At 46.9% G+C, this 18,946-nt stretch overlaps 1 protein-coding gene across 2 annotated transcripts in view; it reads right to left on the minus strand.

The window, feature by feature from the left end:
- ZMAT3 (zinc finger matrin-type 3) overlaps positions 1 to 18,093 on the minus strand; it is a 20,531-nt gene extending 2,438 nt beyond the window's left edge. Inside the window, exons 1-5 of one of the 2 annotated variants that reach the window (XM_024219539.3) lie at positions 17,921 to 18,093; positions 9,760 to 10,073; positions 7,235 to 7,354; positions 5,184 to 5,350; positions 4,958 to 5,058 (exon numbers count right to left, since the gene is read on the minus strand). In XM_024219539.3, the coding sequence (XP_024075307.2) occupies positions 4,958 to 5,058; positions 5,184 to 5,350; positions 7,235 to 7,354; positions 9,760 to 10,017 (646 nt within the window). In that variant the 5' untranslated portion in view covers positions 10,018 to 10,073; positions 17,921 to 18,093. Of the gene's footprint in view, positions 1 to 4,957; positions 5,059 to 5,183; positions 5,351 to 7,234; positions 7,355 to 9,759; positions 10,119 to 17,920 lie in introns of those variants that run through there. The other variant, XM_029911132.1, reaches the window with a different exon arrangement.
- Positions 18,094 to 18,946: the final 853 nt, after the last annotated feature.

Below are 18,946 nucleotides of genomic sequence, written 5' to 3' on the forward strand. Positions count from 1 at the left end.
GCACTGATTTAACTGCCAATGCGGGGCACTGATTTAACTGCCAATGCGGGGCATTGAAAGGCAGCAACGGTCCATGTAAGCAATGCAGCATCTACGCTGACACTCTGTTGCCCTAACTACATCGACATAAGTGCTACGCCTCTTGTGGAGAAGGAGTTATTAAGTCGGTGCAGTGGACGAGTTACATCGGCGGGAGCTACATTTTACTGTAGACCCCTACAGAGTTAGGTCGATGTAAGCTGCCTAACGGTGTATTGTACACCAGGCTTTAGGCTCCTAAGTGCTTAAGTCACTTTTGAAAAGGGGAGTTTGGAGCCTAAGTCACTTAGGAGTTTTTGAAAATCTGACCCTGTATCACTGCTCCCCCTATTTCAGAATTAGAATCAGCTTTCTCATCAGAGTAAGTTTACTGCTTGCTTAATTAAAAATAATTATGATAAGATCATATTTAATGTAATTTTAGAAGAACCGTTATATTAACTAACACCATGCTGAAAACACAAAATTAAACTAACACTCATCAGAGGGCTGTCTGCGCTAACGAGCACTCATTACAAGACTTGCAAAGAAAAAAAATAAAACCGCTGATCCAGACACTATTAAATATACTTCAAATTAAATGGTATAGAATTAAGCACTTGGACGGGAAGCTGCAAATCAGGAACACCTCTGGTTAGGGTGACCAGACAGCAAGTGTGAAAAATCGGGATGGTGTGGGGGTAATAGGAGCCTATATAAGAAAAAGACCCCAAAATCGGGACTGTCCCTATAAAATCGGGACATCTGGTCACCCTACCTCTGGTGTGCTCTGTGGAGTTACACAGATATAAAATTGCAGTAAATGAGTCTGTCAATCCAGGCTGGGAGGCTTGCTCCTAGCTGCAGTGCAGACATAACCAGTGGGAGTCATCAGCGCTGAGCTCCACCCTAGCCACACTTCCTCCTGCTCCCGATCCACCCCTTCCCTCCTCCAGTCTGTCAACCTTCAACACCACCACCCCTCCCTGCCATGTTCCAACCCACCACTCCTCCACGTCACTCTTTCCTGCCCTAGAATGCTCCCAGCTTCTGCAGAGGCAACGCATCACTGGCAGACCTAGCCCTGCCCTGGCCAGAGGCTACTCTGAACTGGAGGAATTGACTGGACACAGGGCTGGGCACAAGAGCAAAGTGACTGTCACTCAGGGGTGAATTTCCCCCATGCGCTTTTCTCTGCTTATTCCTAGATCAAAGTTCTTTTAAAAGGATTTTACAGTAAATCAAAGTGCCCCACTGCCAAAATAAGAGAACAGAATCTGTCTTTCCCGTATTGGGTTTGTTCAAAGGGTGGCAGAGTCAGAGTCTGAAACACCAGAGAAATTGATTCAGGGAACAGATGGCCTTGGAGGGTGGCAAACCTGCTTTATCATTCTGGACAGCAAGAATGCGAGCATGGGTTGACGTGGTACAGTCGGAGTCAAAAGCTCAGGCCCCTTGCCAAGAAAACACCAGGAAATAGCCACCACTTAGAGCAGCAATAGAGAAAGGCAGATGGGAAATTAAGTTACGAAATGAGAAACCAACCAAACGAAGAGGCTGACAAACTGAAGTAACTTTAACTGCTGAGAGGATCAGCGAGAGCCAGACAAAGCCTTGGCATCACAAATACCTTCTTTCTTTGCAAAGCTTCCTTGACTGAGGGGCTCTCTCAGCACCTGCACAAAGCTTGGGAAACAGACTGTGCGGGGACAAAGGAGTGGGGAATGGAATGCTCCCAGCTTGGGCATGGAGCACCCGTGCAGATCCTGCACAGCCTCTGAGGCTGCAGAAATATGGGTGTGGTATCGCAGCTTGCTGTATCACTCCTAGACAGAGGCTTTGGCCAATGGGACTGCATAATCATAGACCCACTGACTGTCTTCAAATGCCCCCTGTGAGGTGCACACACAGCCAGGGTAGGGCTGCTCACTCAGCTGCCATGACTGACCCCAACCCCCAGCTCAGTGAAGACCTCCTGGATTATGATCGGGAGGACGTGGTGGATCCCCTGGCGCTTGGTTGGTGCATGGGGTTCTCCATCCCTCGTGTCCCCCGGGGTGTACTCCGGGAGATGAGGGCAGCCTTATCGCCTGTCTCTCGGGCCTTTCTCGAGCAGGCCCTGCTGGAGGGTGCTCCCTGCCCGCCCCTCACCTCTGGTCCTCCAGACCTCGCCATCAGGCCCCTGCCCCGCAAGCCCTCCCCCCACCCCCCAAGCCAGCTGCATGACCTACACTCGCTTTGTTTCTGAATCAAGCCTAGGAAGCAGCTGTACGTTCTCATACTCCATAGCCTTCACTTCCTCACCCTCTTGTCTCACGCCAAGTGGCAAGATCTTCTACCACACGTGGAGGATGAGGAGCCCCGGTCGGCCAGTCTATATTCTACCCTGGACCCTGACCTACCAGGAATATTAGCTGGCAACTCCTGGCATGGTTCACCCACTCCCCTCCCTGACACATGCCCTTTTTGCAGTGTGAGATAGACCCTGACACACATTTAAATCGAGTGCACCAGGTTGCAGCCCCTTTTCCGGCTCCTCCAGAACCTTCTCCTTTGGGTCTGGCTGCACTTTTTTCCACACCTCCTGATCTACACTCACCCCATCTGTGGCCCCACGAAGTCGCGAGACCTCCTCGTCAGCCTAGTAGCGCTGGCCAAGGTGGCCATCCATCATGCCAGGAGAAGGATGCCGGATGGGAGGTGCTCTGTGACTGTGGGGCCTATTTTCGCTCCTCCCTCCAGTCACGTATCTGGGCCGCATCCACTGGCTCCCTGGATGCCTTTGAGGAACAGTGAGCGCTGTCTGGGGTTCTCTGCTCAGTGTCCCTCTCTGGCTCCCTGCTTTTACCCCTCACTCCCATCCCTGCTTTTCATTCATTGTCCCCTGAATTTACTTGAGCCCTGGGCTCAGTGGCTGCTCCCTTTTGGCTGGGGGAGGGTCCTTTAGATGTGGGCGGGCACAGATGTTCAATAGGTGCTATGACTCGCCTCTCCAACACAGCCTGCAATGACTCAACCCTCAGGCATGCTGCAGCAGCCAATCCCTGGGCAGGGCCCAGGTCAGCCTCTCCTCAGACCCCGGTTTCAGCGCTGCCCTCAGCCAGGTCACAACTCTACAGCTGGCTTTGACCCTTGGTACCTGCTCTCCACCATTGCACCAACCACCAGGGCTGACTGCCTAGAACCCAGCACCTGACACCCCTTCCATGGACCTGCTGGAGTGTTTCCCCAGAGGATGCCTGCCCTCCAGTGAAGAATAAAGATGCATGGAAGGAGGCTGGGGAGGAAGACTCAAGGAGGTTCCCCTCATAGTTTTCCTGGAAAAGTCCTCTCAGCCAGACTGTCTTGGGGGCCTTGGCCCCTTGCCAACGCTGTGGAGTTTGGGGATCCATGGGGAGGGGAGTCTGATATCCAGCTGCAAGGGCAGCTGCTGCCTCCTCTGCTCCCCTTCCCCAAGAAGCATGGCCTCCACACAAGCAGCAACGAAGAAGAGGACCCAGAAGGAGTTAAAGCTCCTTCAACAATGTTAGCCCCTGCTGCAATATTTGGTTAGGAGGGGATAGTGCCAGACCTGCTCTGCCCCCTCATACTCCCAAACCTGCTCCCAAGCTCCTGTGGAGACATTTTCAGGAGGAGAAACCTTGCAAGAGAATCCCAGGCATGCTAGGGAAGGTGCTGCACAGGAGGTGATAACACCCTCTCTGCATGGGCAGGGACAGGTCCATGTGTAGAAGGTCCCCTCTGCATGCAGACCGTTGTGGGACAATCCAGCCCTCAGCTGTCAATCCAGCCCCCACTTGTTGAGGTCAATGGCAGGTTTGGTTGAGTGAGATGATCAGGATGGGTTCTATGGCCTGCTAATACTCCTACTTGCCCCTTAAACCTTCAAAGAGCTTTATAGACTCCAGACCAGATTCCTCAGTCCAACCAGGCCCCTTAGTGTCACTCAGGTGGTGCGAAGGAGCCAGATGATGGCTGTAAGTGGCTAACTGAGAACTTCCCCAGTGGAGACAGCTCCTGATCTAGCAGCCTCCACCACAATCCCAGCACAGAGGGCATTCCAAGGTAAGAGGTGTTGTGTTGGGGGGTCAGGAGGGGTCAGACGATCAGGGTTGGGTGAAGCATCAATCCTCCATTGGCATGTGGTTCCTGACACAGCGCGGTTAGCCACTTTAAGGGGAAATGGGCCCATCCCCTCCAGTGACACAATTAGCTTTGCCTCCCCAGGTGGGGAAAATGAAGTTCATGTGATCCAATCAGGCCTCTGCCTTATCTAACCCTAGGTTTGGGAAGAAAGGGGAAGTGGTGGCGCTTGATGCTGCAGAAAGGCTGTGAGGAGCCAGAGGAGAGCACAAGGCTGGCAGGGACCTGTGGATGACTCCAGGTAGGAAGGCCAAGGAGTGCCTGCTTGGGAAACACCAGGGAGCAACCCAAAGGAACCCAGGGGAGTGATGGAAAGGAACCTGGGAAGGGCTGAAAGCTGAGCCCAGAGGGTGAGCAGAAGAATAGAGGACAGAAGAAAGGCCCCTTAGGAAGAAGGGGTTGGGCCTAGTTTGAGACTGGGGCAAAGGCTCTGTTTTGTTTGGCTTTAACTTGGATGAGGAACTCTGATTCCCTGGATAGTTGTACTTTTGTTAAGGGCTTAGCTGGAGGGCCAAGGCATAGCAGCAAAGCACTGCAGCAGCCAAAGGAGGCTGTGGAGTTTTGAAGAGCTGTGAGAAGGGGGCAAAATGAGGCAGGGCTGCTGCAGAGTTACCCCATGCCACACTGGAGATGGCCACCCTATTACAGTCCCTCATGCTGGAGTCACAATCAGTGCAGACCAGCCCACAGAACAAGAGCTCCCTAATGCACCCTTCTGTGTCAAGCAGAACCCATTAAGCAATTGTCACTATGCGACCCACGGAGCATGTAAGTGGTGACACAAGCACTCAAGTACCTGTACTGTTCTGAACCGCATACACATTTCTTCTATTCTGCATCATCTTATAGTCGTTCCCTTCTTTCCGTGCCCTCCGTTTGCCCAGTTCTGATGTATCCCTGAAGGTTAAATAAATACATACAGCTCTGTTTTAAAGCTCTCTGAGATACATTAATAGAGACCGCTGGAGGCATGGCTGCACACGTTCAGGACAGCCTTAATGTAAAGGTTGAACAATACCTACGAGAATGAGTTGTTCTGTGCTTCTGCCAGGCGTAGCCTCTTGGCGTGATTCTTTCCTTGGTAGTGAGCCTGGGCCACAGCTGGGGAACTAAATGAGGCATCACAAAGCTTGCAGTAATCATTCTCTGTGGCCATGATCACTCGACCTCCGGGTTTAGAGGCGCCCATCTATCAGCAAAAAGGAGGGAAAGGATCATATACAAGGATCATAGGAGAGTTCATTCTTTGAAATAACTGAGCCAGGCTCAATGAAGTTGACCCCTCTCAGCAAGCTGGTGGTAAGAGTGGGGATTAGAATTCCGGGTTCTCTGCACAGTGTTCCCCAAATTCTTTCCCTTGTGGGAGGAGAGTTTGCCTCTCCATGGCTCCAGCTGGGAGTTTGGCCCTCTGAACCTGCACATCCCCTAAGATCCACACAGATCTCTGAGGATCAGATGGAGATCAAAACTATCTGTGCGGAGGCCCTGTATCTCTGCACTGGATCTGGCGCCTCCTGCTCCCCCTTCTAGCTTCCTCGCAGGCTTGACTCCTCTGCCTACCACTGCCCCTGGGAGCTCCCTGAAAGGAGATTCCACAGCACTGAGGAAGGTCTGTGTCCAGACTACCCACCCCCAAACTGGATCTCCAACCCAGCAAAGAACCTTCCATGGGTTGCAGAGAAACAATTGACCCCTCCCCACACCTTGCCTATGGACCGCGGGAGTTCCATATGCAGAGTTTAGAGGAATGATCCCGTCCCGAGTAAGCCCAGTCCTCAGGATCTCCCAGTGCATTATGGGGCATGATCTTGTCTGTCTACTTAGAATATAAGCTGATTGGGGCAGTGACTGAGTCTTTTTGGTGTTTTGTACATCACCAAGGAACCAGTATTTCCCAAATAGTGTGACTAACAATGATTTACTCATTGGCCTTGCTAGTGCTACACTTTCTAAGGTGCAGTTTCCTTGGCCCCCGTTTTGATACTTCATATGCTCCTCCCCAAATTACCCCTAGAATTCTGGCGTGCATGGTACAATATGAACATCTTCTATGTAGCTGGCTCAAACTTGGCTTTCTTTTTTTCTGAGAATTAGTTCCTCAAACAAGGCAGGGCAGCCACCCCAGCTGTTGGGAAGCAGCATAGTGCACTTGTAACATACAATGGCTTGGGGGAGGGCCTGCTCTAATGCCCACTGAAACTAATGGAAAGACTCCCATTCACTTCCGTAAGCTTTGGATTAGGTTCTTTTTGTATGTCAACAGGTCTCCCCCCTAGTGGCTGGCCCCAGCAACCATATAACAACCTGCTATTTACTCACAGCTAAGGGGTTCGGTCTCCTTTAGTTCAAGTGGCAGAGGCCCGTGTTTTTGGTGCTGAAGGCCCCAGCTTTGATCCCTGCTGACCAACACGCAATGACATGCAAGTCTCGGGTGTGGAGAACATTTGATTTACCCCTTGAGCTACTGGGGCATGCATTCTGCTCTACATGTGCCTGCCATTGGGCAGTTCATGGTACAGCGTTAATCTGGATCACAGAGGGGGCCATTCACTCATGCAGCGATTGGAGAATGAGTGCCACAAGAGTAGCTATTTAGGGAGGGAAATGATGGCCCAGTGCTGTTGGTGCTAGACTCTAAACACCTTTTCTACATAGGCACCCAGGTGCAGTCTCACTTCGATGCACAGGAGATGGCTAGGCAAGGGGAGGATATCCCCCCCCCCCCACACACACACACACAGAGGAAGGGCATGACAACGAGTGATTTCCATGGCTTTAAACAGCCATAATCAGCAGAGCATCTGATTCATACAGATATCATAGGATTTGCCACACAGGATTAGATCAGTGGCTCAGTGAGTCAAGTCCCCTGTATCCAGGAGTGGTCAATACCTGATGCTTCAGAAGAATGTAAAGGCACACACCGGGCCAATTGCACCATGCTGGACATAGTGAGGAAAATTCCTCTGACCCCTGCAGCAATCCCACCCCAAAGCATGAGACCTAGTTACCCTTGTCATAGGGGGTACTGACATGTAAGCAGCACAGCCTCGGTCACCTCCCCAGGCCTTACCTGAGCCGGATGGGAGAAAATCTGAGGCACGGCAGGCTCCACTGAATTGCTCATTCTGGCGGGAGCTGGGCAACTATTTGCAGCATAGTAATTCCGAAGCTTCTTACTATGGTTTTTACCCTGGAAACAGAACTTGAATTAATCACTGTCCAGGTGGTAGAGTCCCACCTGTATCTAGCAGCCAGAGGACTCAGCTAAGAGGCTGAAATGTAAACGTAGTCATGACAACAACAGCTCAGATACAGGCTCTGATCCGGAGAGGGGCTGAGTAATCTCAACTTCCATTGATTGCAATGGGAGATTAGAGTGCTTGACATTCCTCATGAGATGCTCAGTACCTGGCAGGGCTGGGTCTTGGGATGGGGTATGTACCCCACACACTAACAGTGAAAGGGTGAAGGGGAGCCCAATTAGCCCATTCTGTAGCACCTGAAGTGAAGACAGGTAATTGAGGATTAGACCCAGCTGTGAAGAACCAACCTGGGTGGCTTCTATAAAGAAAGGCTGCAAGGCAATAGGGAGAGGAGACCTAGGAGAGAGGTAGTTGGGTGTTTCCTCTCTGGGAAACAAAACACAGAGGGGCCTGCACCTTGGGACTATCCCTGAAGGGAGAAGGAGGCTGGGGAGGAGACTCCTGAAGCAGACCTGGGAAAAGAGGCTCCAGGGAGATAGCATGGGACATGCTTTCCAGGCCAGCCAGCAAACCTAAGGGATGAACCTACAAAATTCTACCTGGAAAAATTAGAAGCTTCTTTGAAAATCCATCACAATAATCTAGAAAGACACTCAGGTCTCCCCATCTCACTAAAGCCCTCCCTGTTCAGTACACTCCGCCGGAAAATCCAAAGTGAAAACTATTGCAACATAGCCAGAAGGTCAGCAAACTGGCACTCTGTTGGACTTGGGAAGGGGGAGTGAATTGAAGACTCTTAGACCACCCACCCCAGATGATCATATCTAGAAGTTGTCAGAAGTTGAGGGTCCAATAAGATGGTGTTCTCACCAGGTAGAAGCACAAAGTGAGAGATGATCTCTGAGGATCCATATCATGAACAATATCAAAAGAAATGTACATTGGGGTAGAGAAGCTGGCTAATCCAATGGTGTCTGTCATATACTACACCCCCGTTTGTGTAATGAAGCCCCACTCAGAGACAAGACCAGTTCAAGTGAACCATATAAATGGTGTTTGGTCTAAGAGCAAAGGTAGTGACTTCATTTTTATAGCACAGAGGCGGGCAAACTTTTTGGCCGGAGGGCCACATCGGGTTTCCGAAATTGTATGGAGGGCTAGCTAGGGGAGGATGTGCCTCCTCAAACGGCCAGGTGTGGCTCAGCCCCCGCCCCCTATCTGACCCCCCATGCTTCTCTGCCCCTGACGGCCCCCCCGGGACTCCAGCCCCATCCACCCCCCCCCCCCATTCCCTGTCCCCTGACTGCCCCCAGACCTCCCGCCCTCTGACCCCCCCTCCTTCCTGACTGCCCCCCGGGATCCCTGCCCCCATTCAACCCCCGTTCCCCACCCTCTCACCGCCCTGACCCCATCCACACCCCTGCCCCCTAACCACCACCCCAAACTCCCCTGCCCTCTATCCAACCCCCCCTGCTCCCTGCCCCCTTACTGTGCTGCCTGGAGCACCGGTGGCTGGCAGTGCTACAGCCACACCGCCCAAAGCACCAGGACAGGCAGCCGCGCCAGGAGCTCAGGGGCTGGGCAGGACGGTCCCGCGGGCCGGATGTGGCTCGCGGGCCATAGTTTGCCCACCTCTGTTCTAGCACCTGCTGTCTGAGTTACAAAGAGCATACTCCTCAGTCTCAACAGAGCCTGCTCAATCCGTCACCCAGGGGACATAAACCTGCTAAACTGGCATCCACTGATAAAAGCAGCAAAGCTGGGAGAAAAGATAGGTAATCAACATTTTTAAAATATATTTTTAAATTAGAACTGGAAGGAAAATCAGAACTTTCTGTTGGCCTTAGTTGAACTGGGGAATCTGGTTAAATTCCCGCTGCCTCTCCCCCTTTATTTTAAAGGGGGAATCTAGGACCAGATTCCCCAGTTCAACTAAGGACCAAAGTACATGGGGTTTTGCTTTCTCATTCTCCTGTGGCGGGGGAGGAATGAAAAACTTTGACTTAAATACATTTTCCATTATTTTGGTCAAAAGGGCAACATTTTTCATGACGGAAGAAAAGTTTTGATGAAAAAATTGTGATGAGCTCCAGCCTGAATCACAAAGAGGACAAGCAACTCATTAGGGCCCCACTCTTAAAACCTGTGTAGCCTCAGTAACCCTCCTTCAGGCGTGGGAGCAAAAAGGGGGGCTTCATCTGCCCTTATACCCCACCTGCCTCTGGCAGTGGGACCAGAAGGGGAGGAAGCTCCTGGCACATGACTCCCTCACTTATGGCAGGTTGGGGCCCCACAATTCATAAGGCTTGCCCTGCATCTCATATTGAAAGAGCAGTAGGCACCTCACAGGAACAACTAATCTGAACATCTTTCTTCTTTTGCTTCTCCTTACCTGGTAATGCGCCTGGGCTTGCTGTGCTGAATTCAGAGTGACATTGCAAAGTTTACAACACAGGGGCTTACATAGTTCCTCCAGCACAGGATCCTTTGCAAGCTCCTCTTCTTGTGAGTGCTGCAAGGAAGGCCCCAGTCCAAACGGTTTCTGTGGGGACAGTGGTGAGTTGGCTCTTGGCCTTGTGGCCACTGACATAGGAGGAGATGAAGGCTTCTCAGGATGAGGAGGAAGTCCTGCCTGCTGCAAAAGAATCATTGGCTGGGAGGACTGCTGGCATGTTACTATTGAAGGAGGAAGACTCTTCTTCAGCTCTGAACCAGAAAAAGACACAGGCTCAAATAAACGGCATCCTTTTCACAATGTGAATGTCCAAGATTGGGGCCAACTTTGCCAGTTTCACTCCAGCGGCTCTGTGTCCCTCCAACAATGCAAAGCAGCCATAAACCCAGTTTAACGAGCCAGTTAAAATGAGTTTATAGCTTCTGCTTCCCTGGAGCAGGGCAAAGCTGCTGCAGTCAGCCTGTTAATCCAGCCCCAGATATTTTTTTAGGCAAAACGACACGGATTAAAATCTGAGTTTAGCTATTAATAAAGGCTATGGCACCCTCCTGGAAATTTAAGTGGACTACTAAGAATTTATAATATCTGGACAACAAACAAAATGAGAACTCACCAGACATAAGCTTTCAGATGCAAGAAAATATCATTCTGCCATGTTTGTGTTACCCTAGGAGGCCCTGAGCCTACATTTGTTGGTGCAGTGACTCACTGCTGAGCTCATGCAGAGGCCCATTGAAGCAGTGCTCCCAAGGATAAACACGTGGAGTATTGGGGCCTTAGGCCCTTTCCCAAATCCAAGAACGGGTGGGCTCCATGCCAACGAGTTCACAATCTAAGAAATAAACTAATACTGCAATATGTGTTGTTGCTTGGTACCTTGTCAATCATTTGGAAGTAGTTGTGTATGTTGTGAATCGTAAACCCCATACAAAGCCTTAGACCTTCAGGAAAAAAGGTCAAAATTAACTTTTCTCCAGTAAATAAAAGCACTGAGGGAGACACTGTTGTCTATTGGTTAGAACAAGGTACCAGGAGTCATTTCTTCTGGGTTCCATTCCACACTCTGCCACTGTCTTGTGGCATGACCTTGGGCAATTTCTCCATGCCTTCACTTACTAAGTATCTGAATCCTTTTCACACTATCAAACATCACTTAGAGCATGAATAAGACTCTGCCAGCCCTGTCTATCCTGGGCTGCTCTTTGCATGTCCTCTATGTTAAGTCCAATAGTCTTCCCTCTCTAGTGTTCAATGAAGAGATTAGTTCACTCCGCCTCTCTTACATGTCCTCCAGTTGCCCAATGGTATGCCTGCCATGGCAGATGTTCTGGTTACATTCTTAATACATCCCAGATATTTACATTGTCTTCTCTGGAAAACTTTGGAGTTAAAAAGTTGTGGAACTTTGACAAATCTCCTCATTTGTTACAACTTCATTCCATTTAATACCTACCATTTTCCTAAGGCATTTGCTACTGAAAGCATTTGGATATCTGCCTCTACTTCTGGCAGATTTTACTAAGTACAATGCAATATTAAAAACTATTTCATATTTTCTTAGGTTTGGAAGATTATCTCATATTAGCACTTATTCAGTTTATTTCTCAATCAGTTCAAGTTCTTAGGAACCCCCTTAAATTGCCAACAAAAAGCTTTGAGAGGCTTAATTAATTTATGTTTGCAAGTTGTGTTGAAACCCTGGGATGAACATTGCTAGGTTAATGCAAAGTGGAAGTATTAGTGTAAATCAAGACAGAGCCACTTTTTTAAAGATTATAATAGCTTCTCATCATAGCCCCGCTTACCAATAAACAGGATTTGATATTTTGGCCATTTCAAATCACATCAAGCTAAAATTGCATTCTGGGGTGCCAGATTTGTACTATCTTTAAGCAGAAGTGTTTTAAATACAGGGACCTACCTTTACTTTTCTAAATAGGCAATCCTTAATTTAGATTGCAGGTAACAATTTCAGAAGTATCTTAGGTGCCTAAGTCCCATTTTCAAAAGTGACTTTGGTTCTTAGGCCCACATCCTCTGAGGGCCAGATTTCAAAGGTATTTAGGTACCTGAAGATGCATATAGGTGCCTCCTGGGATTTCCAAACAGATTAGGCACCTAACTCCCATTCAAATCAATATGAGATTGGCATCTAACCTAATTAGGCACTTCTGAAAATCTCATGAGGCACTTATCTACATCTTTAGGTGCCTAAGTACCTTTCAAAGTCTGGCCTGTGAGAACCTAAATGAATGGTCCTTAGGTATTTGGAAGCCTAAGTCACTTTTGAAAATGGGATTTAGGCGCCTAAGCCACTTAGGCACTTTTGAAAATGTTACCCGAATGAATCTGTGTTGTTGTTTTTGCACACACGGACCCCAGTTCTGCAATTGGCTCCCTGGGACTGTACAGGACCAGCTGCAGAACAGAAGCTCAAGTTCCAGCCAACAATATTGCTTTAAAGTTTTCTGAGTATTGCTAGGGACTAAAGGGGGGCGGGAACCCACAAAAAATGAAGCACACATATACATGCCTTTGGAAATGGACGGACAATAAAGCCTTTGGAACGTTTTATTTCTCCAGTGCACCTCCCTTGTCAAGGTGCTGTGCTCCCTACTAAAATCAATTTCTAAATATTAATTCAAATGCAATCCAAAAAAACCCCAAAGAACCTCACTAAAATTAACAACTGAAACAAATTTGAGGATGTTCAATGCAGAAGCTAAAGAGGAAAGAAGGGAATGGATGGAAAAGTAGAAATTAGAGGGAAGTAGTTGTTCTAAAAAACACTGGGGAAGGAGGAGTGTTTAATGATGGGGTGAGAGATGGACTGCTGGATTATATGGTGAAGTGAATTCCACACCCTAAGGCCCACCACGACAAAGACACTAATTCCTTTTTCTGAGTATGATGGTGGGATTCCTAAAAGGAACTGAGGTCCCTTCCAACCCTGATATTCTATGATTCTATGGCATGTCATACCAGAGATCCTCTTCAAGATGAAGTCCAAGGAAGACGTTTCAAATATAGTCAGGGAGCCTACCTTGTTGCAGCCTTTAAAAACCAACAGTACCAGCTAACAATTAGTGTGCCACTGCACAGGCAGCTAGTGCAAAGTGGGCATAATGTGAACGTGGCTGTTAGACCAGTGAGAAAAGGGATGCTGGATTCTGAACAAGTGGCTAATAGTGGAGCAGCTCTACTGTTAGCCCTAATAAGAGGGAATTTCATCAACTGAGCGTATGAGACACAAAGGCAGGGATTGCTATTGTGAGGTTACCCTGAGATAAATCACCTGTGCAAATTGTGAAGTGCACATGCAAAAAAAGTTCCTATCACATGGAGGGTGGGGATGGGACTTCCTAGAGAGGTCATGATTGACTCACTGCTTCTAATCACATCCTCTCAACTAGAATGAGCCTTCTTGTAGTAACGAACTCTATCCAGCAGCAAGACTTCATAACTAATCCTGAGTTTTAATGTGTCCAGACAAGATAGTTCAAACATCCCTCCAGGCCAGAGACTTGAACTGTGCTGTCCACAGGGCAACAGATGTACAGCTGTGCCTACATCCCATAGTAAGAAATGATCTGGCTAAAAGAGCTCAGTATATACATTGAACAACATGGGTGATAAAGGGACCTTTGAAGGACACAGCGTTTCAAATCCCATATTACCACCATGGACTGACTCCTCTCTTCTAGGTAAGACTTCAGAGCAGCTCCAGACACACTAGCTATGTTCCTTAGCTGTCAAAGCAGTAACCATGGTCACTCATATTAAAAGATGTTAAGAAATCCACCATGACCAAAATGACAAGCTGACCCTGATTTAAAACCAGCGAGAGGTCATTCGTGAGCCTGACAAGTGCGATCTCAAATCCAAAAAATGCCAGTCCTAAAATGGGAACTATCCAGGATGCCACTAATGTCCAAGTGCTCCTGGACTGGAATAGCCACAGTATTCTCAATCTTGTTCCCTGAAAGTGGGGGATTCGACAGCTGGCAAGTACTTCAGTGTCAAGAGATGGCTTCTTAAGGAAGGGGGTGGACATCTGCATGTCTAAGGATAATTAACATCTTTCTCTTGTTAAGTGAGGCATTGATGACATCTCTCAATGATGGTGGCACAGTCACATCATTGTCAAGATGGACAGAAGTCAAAACTGCAGGCCATGTGCCACAGGGAATTCCAGAGGACAAGGAAATCAGAGATCAGGTGAGATAGTCTATTGGGAACCCATGGCTTTACTAGTCAAAAGATACAGAGACCAGCCTAGAACCACATTGTCCCATCTGTGTAAAAAGGTAACTAACTCACCATTATAATCAGTTGAAGGAACTGCTAATTGGACAAGGCCATCTGAAGTAATCTGATTGCACACTATCCAAAAGAGTTCAGCTGGAATTTTCATTACAGAAGGTCTAAGCCTGAGGACAAGTAACATCTCCTAGCCTCACTGTCAGTGATTCTATATGCCTGTATAAAATCCTTTAACAGAAAAGGATCAGACACCAGGTAATTATCCCAGTGACCTTATTGCCAACATATGCTCCAGGTGCTTCAACACCTGGAGATCACCATTAAATCACCATGGTCTCCATATTCAGCAAATTGTGATGCTACAGCAAGGGGAAAGGGAGTCAAGGTATGACCCAGCACCAATATGGAGATCTCCGAAAAGCCACAGAATTCAATAGCCTCCAAGGCCATGAATCTGTAGCACCTGTATGGTGTCTGCATTGATATAGATAAGGTGATGATTGAACTACCCAACATAAAGATGTAGTCTACCATCTGTGGATGTTCTCTTTGACCTTCAGGGTAAAACCCAGAAGGTGAAATCCTTGTCCCATTAAAGTCAAAGGCAAAACTTCCATTGATTTTAATTAGGCCAGCATTTCTCCCAGGGAGTCCTTTCACTTCCACTCAATAGAGCATTTGAAAATGGACTATCTTAAGAAACTGACCATTTTTTTAATATTATCATATTGACACTGCAAGCCAATAATAATCAGATTATTGTGTTACAATGTGATTGGTAAAACAATGTCAGTACAAGTCTATGAATGCCTTAGAACAACATCATATCATATTAAATGTCTGTAACAGCAATGACTTTAGGAAATGAAAGGAAATCATATCACTGTAAGCCAGTGAAAACCATAAATGCATCAAGCTTTGAAGCCTCTGCTCAGGAATGCTTTTTCTCCAGGAATAAAGATTGCTCAAAGCTCACAGAGCTGAAGATTCATTAACATTTCTTCCCTTCTCAGCACAGTGTCTGGATTTTAATATAATTGCCTCTAAAACTATGTTAAGAGAACAGTAAGCACTCAAAGCCAGGAAATGATATAGTTAAGGTTGCTCTCACAGCCTTAAACATTGCCCTTTGGCTTGTATCCTTTTACAACACAATCTTTAATGACATGCTTTCATAGTGTTTCTCAATACTACAATATACTACCATACAATTTTTCTGTACAATCTTAAGAGCAGATTGTGACCCCTTTATTCACACTATTAAGCTGTTACTCACATGAGTAATCGCATGTACATGTGCCGCTTCTTCTCATTTTTAAAATTTGTTTATACTTACTCTTTTCATTAACTCAATTATTAGAACAATCTTTATTGTTTTAGGGTACAGTCCTGCAAAGTGTTGCACACTCTGGTTCTGATCCAGCAAAGAACTTAAGTGTGTGCTTCACTTTAAGCATGTGAGATGTCCCATTAAAGTCCATGGGATAATGCTCTTTCACTTTTTATAAATAAATTCTCTTCTCTCGATAAGTATCTTAATCATTGAGTCAACAACTATGTACTATATAATATTTTTTCTAACCACCAGTATAGTTTTCCATGGGTTCAGCTCAGGGCATAACTGTTAACCCTGAGACAGATTTAGCCCCCATTACTCACATTGAGTAGTATTGTACTCTGCAGGTAGTCCCTTTAATTTCAATGGAATAACAGGTGGAAGAAAGAGTTATTCATTTGTGATCATGGGTATCATAATTTGGACCTATACAGTAAATTTAGCTACACATTTAGGTGACCTAGACATGCCAGCAAATTTGTATTATTACTCTATTATACATAATGGAGTGGTTTTCATTTGCAGTAAAAGCACTTTACAGCATTCCAGCAATGGAAAGCGGCCTTAAATTAGATGTAAATATGGTTTACTCTCACTTTAAGCCTACTTTACAAAGCAAGCACTGTCTAAAGTAGTGTTAAAGTAAACGAGAACCAGGCCCAATCTGCTGTATCTTGTCTAAGAAGTGTTTGCTATTACTTTCATGAACTCTGGCTATCATACATAGTGCAGTATACAGCACTACAATGTGTAGGCGGAAAAAATTATGACATGACCTTATTTGAGAAACGGTATGTAACTAAAGATTTTTTGCAGTGGATTAAGGGTACAGAGGCTGGATTAAGGGTACAGAGGCAATCTTAACATTATCATTTCCTGACTTTTGACAGGAATGTTGATTTTTCTTTAAAGGCAGTGCTAGGATGTTTTTAGTTAGTTGGTTTAGAGAAATGTGTAAGAAAAAGAAGATCCATAATCTAGAACTATTTGTCTAGGCCCCACTGTAACACCCCATCCCATTTACCTTACTAGGTCCACAATGGACTCCATCTCCACACTGTAGGAAGTTAGCAGGAGAGATTCCCTCTCCCTGTGCACTTTAGAAGCCATGCCATTTTTACCTTACGAGATGACCAATGATCCCTGCATTATTCTCTGCCCAACTTCAGAAAAGGCTCAGTTGTGCCTTTAAGCCACAGCCTGGAGCGGAGAGCCTGGAGCTGCAGTTCCCCAGGGTGAGTTCCAGGAGGCATTCTGCCTCAGGAAGACAGGATGCCTCCTGGGTCTCACTGTCATGCCCACTGCTACACATCGTTATGGGCTACAACGTACTTCCTCCTGTGTGGTCCACAGGACAATGCAGAGGGATTCAGCCAGCTAAGTCCATCTACTTCCTACCCCTTTGGAGTGCTGTGTGCCCCTGGGAGAGTAAGGAAGGAGCTGATCCTGCACTTCCCTGAACACAGAGACCACAATTGTACCTGGCCTTTGTGTGTGCCATGCAAGAGGGGAGGAAGGTTCTATATGTTCACTACCCTATGCAACCCTGGGAGAAATGTCAGGCACAATCTAAGCCCAAAAGCTTTTCACTGCACAGCTAAATTCGTCAAGCATGTACACACAGTACAGCCTTCCTTAGCAGCAGATTTTATGAACATAGTGGGAAAATTCCTTATGAAGTGCACTATTCAAAGGCAGAGTGCAATTTTTAAAAAGGTCATAACTCAGTCAAATCAAATTTCTGTGCCAAGTTTCCTGACTGTTTCCAGCTGTTTCAGTGATGGAGTTATTCAAACAGTCACTATTTATTTATTTTTTAAATCAGAAAGTGTATTTTTTTCTCCAGGCTCCTCATACTCCAGAATGAATGTACTTGTTTTTACCGAAACTTTCCAGATACATTCACCTTTGGTCAGAGACCAAGCCTGACAAATTTCAGCCTGAAAGCTGAAGGCTTCATACAGTACTAAGTGATTGAACACAGGCATTAGAATGGAAACAACTTTCATGACAGTGGTCACTGACACTGACTCTAGACTGCTGTAGATGCAAAACAGGTAATGCAAAGGGCAAGGGAACATTTTGTTACCTAATACATCATTATGGGACTATACAGCATGATGCAAAAACTGACATTTTAGAAATTTTATTTATGCAAAATTGAAAGCTTTACAATCCCCATGACTTAAATTCTAATTAAAATCGGAGGCATCTGTTGTTATCTTGAAATGGTTGCAATTCAAGAGAGAATTCAAGATGCCAAGATGCAATTTGGGAAACATAAACGCAAAACATAGCATCCAAAAACTGATGCAATATGTAGCCATTCAAAACATACATGCAACATAAATACCCACATGCAAAACAAACATGTAAAATCCCACAAACTAACAAGTGGGACATGTACATAACACTGCTTGTGGTGCGATTTACCTCCCTGTTATTGACACTGTCCTGACTACTCTAATAAATGCATACACCCAAGTATAATGCACTTACTAGACTCCCCTGATTCTGGGAGGAGGGACTCAGAGAAGCAATCTGCAGGCAATCCCCTGTACCTGGAGCTAGCCAGCCCTGCACATCCCCAGCTGAGATCTTCACCTCCTCCTCTCTTCCTTTTTCATGACAACTTAAATCGGGTTGCTCCCCACTAGATCTGAGGGGCCGGCAGTCAGAAAAGTCAGTACAACCGGACACAGAGGGAAACAGCTGCAGGAAGTGACTGCAGAACAGGGGGGAGGAATAGGGGAGGAGACTCGGGAAAACTGCCTGTAGTATCTCTGCCAAGGCGCATGAGCCTCGGAGCTCCGGAGAGGAGCAAATATTGCTGCTGCTGCTACTGTATACCAAGCGATGCTGCCGCTAAACCCCCAGGCTCACCGGAAAGCCCCGTGAAGGCAGATCTGTGACAGCCACTAAGGGATCGCTTTGCCAGGATGCCAATAAAGTACTATGGATTTGAATTGAATTCGTAGGAGGCGAGTAACTAGAGAGAGGAGGGGCTGGGGAAATCATGAGTGAGAGGAGCCATTACCAAGGGGAGGGGATGAAAAGGAGGATACGAGTGGGGAGTCACTGGTGTGGGGGAGAGGATAGAGTGAGGAGGAGACATTAGTGCAGGGATGGAGATGGAGAGGAGGGAGGTGGTTTGGGATGTGGGTTAAGAGCATTGAGCTGGAGGTTTCTGCCCAAATGACCAACGGTGAAATAGCAACAACAACAAAATGTTGCTATTTTAAATGGTTTCAGAGTAGCAGCCGTGTTAGTCTGTATCCGCAAAAAGAACAGGAGTACTTGTGGCACCTTAGAGACTAACAAATTGAAGTGGGTTGTAGCCCACGAAAGCTTATGCTCTAATAAATTTGTTAGTCTCTAAGGTGCCACAAGTACTCCTGTTCTTTTTGCTATTTTAAATGCCACTTTCCGGTTTCAGAGTCCATAGCCCATTGAGCTGGACTGGGCAGTTTGCCTCTCTTAAGAGCTATTGCTTCAGGACGCCTGCAGAAGAAAACACAGAAATGG

The sequence above is a fragment of the Terrapene carolina genome, unplaced genomic scaffold (genome assembly GCF_002925995.2).
Source record: "Terrapene carolina triunguis isolate 2854851 unplaced genomic scaffold, T_m_triunguis-2.0 Scaffold88, whole genome shotgun sequence".
In the NCBI taxonomy this organism is placed as follows: domain Eukaryota; kingdom Metazoa; phylum Chordata; order Testudines; family Emydidae; genus Terrapene; species Terrapene triunguis.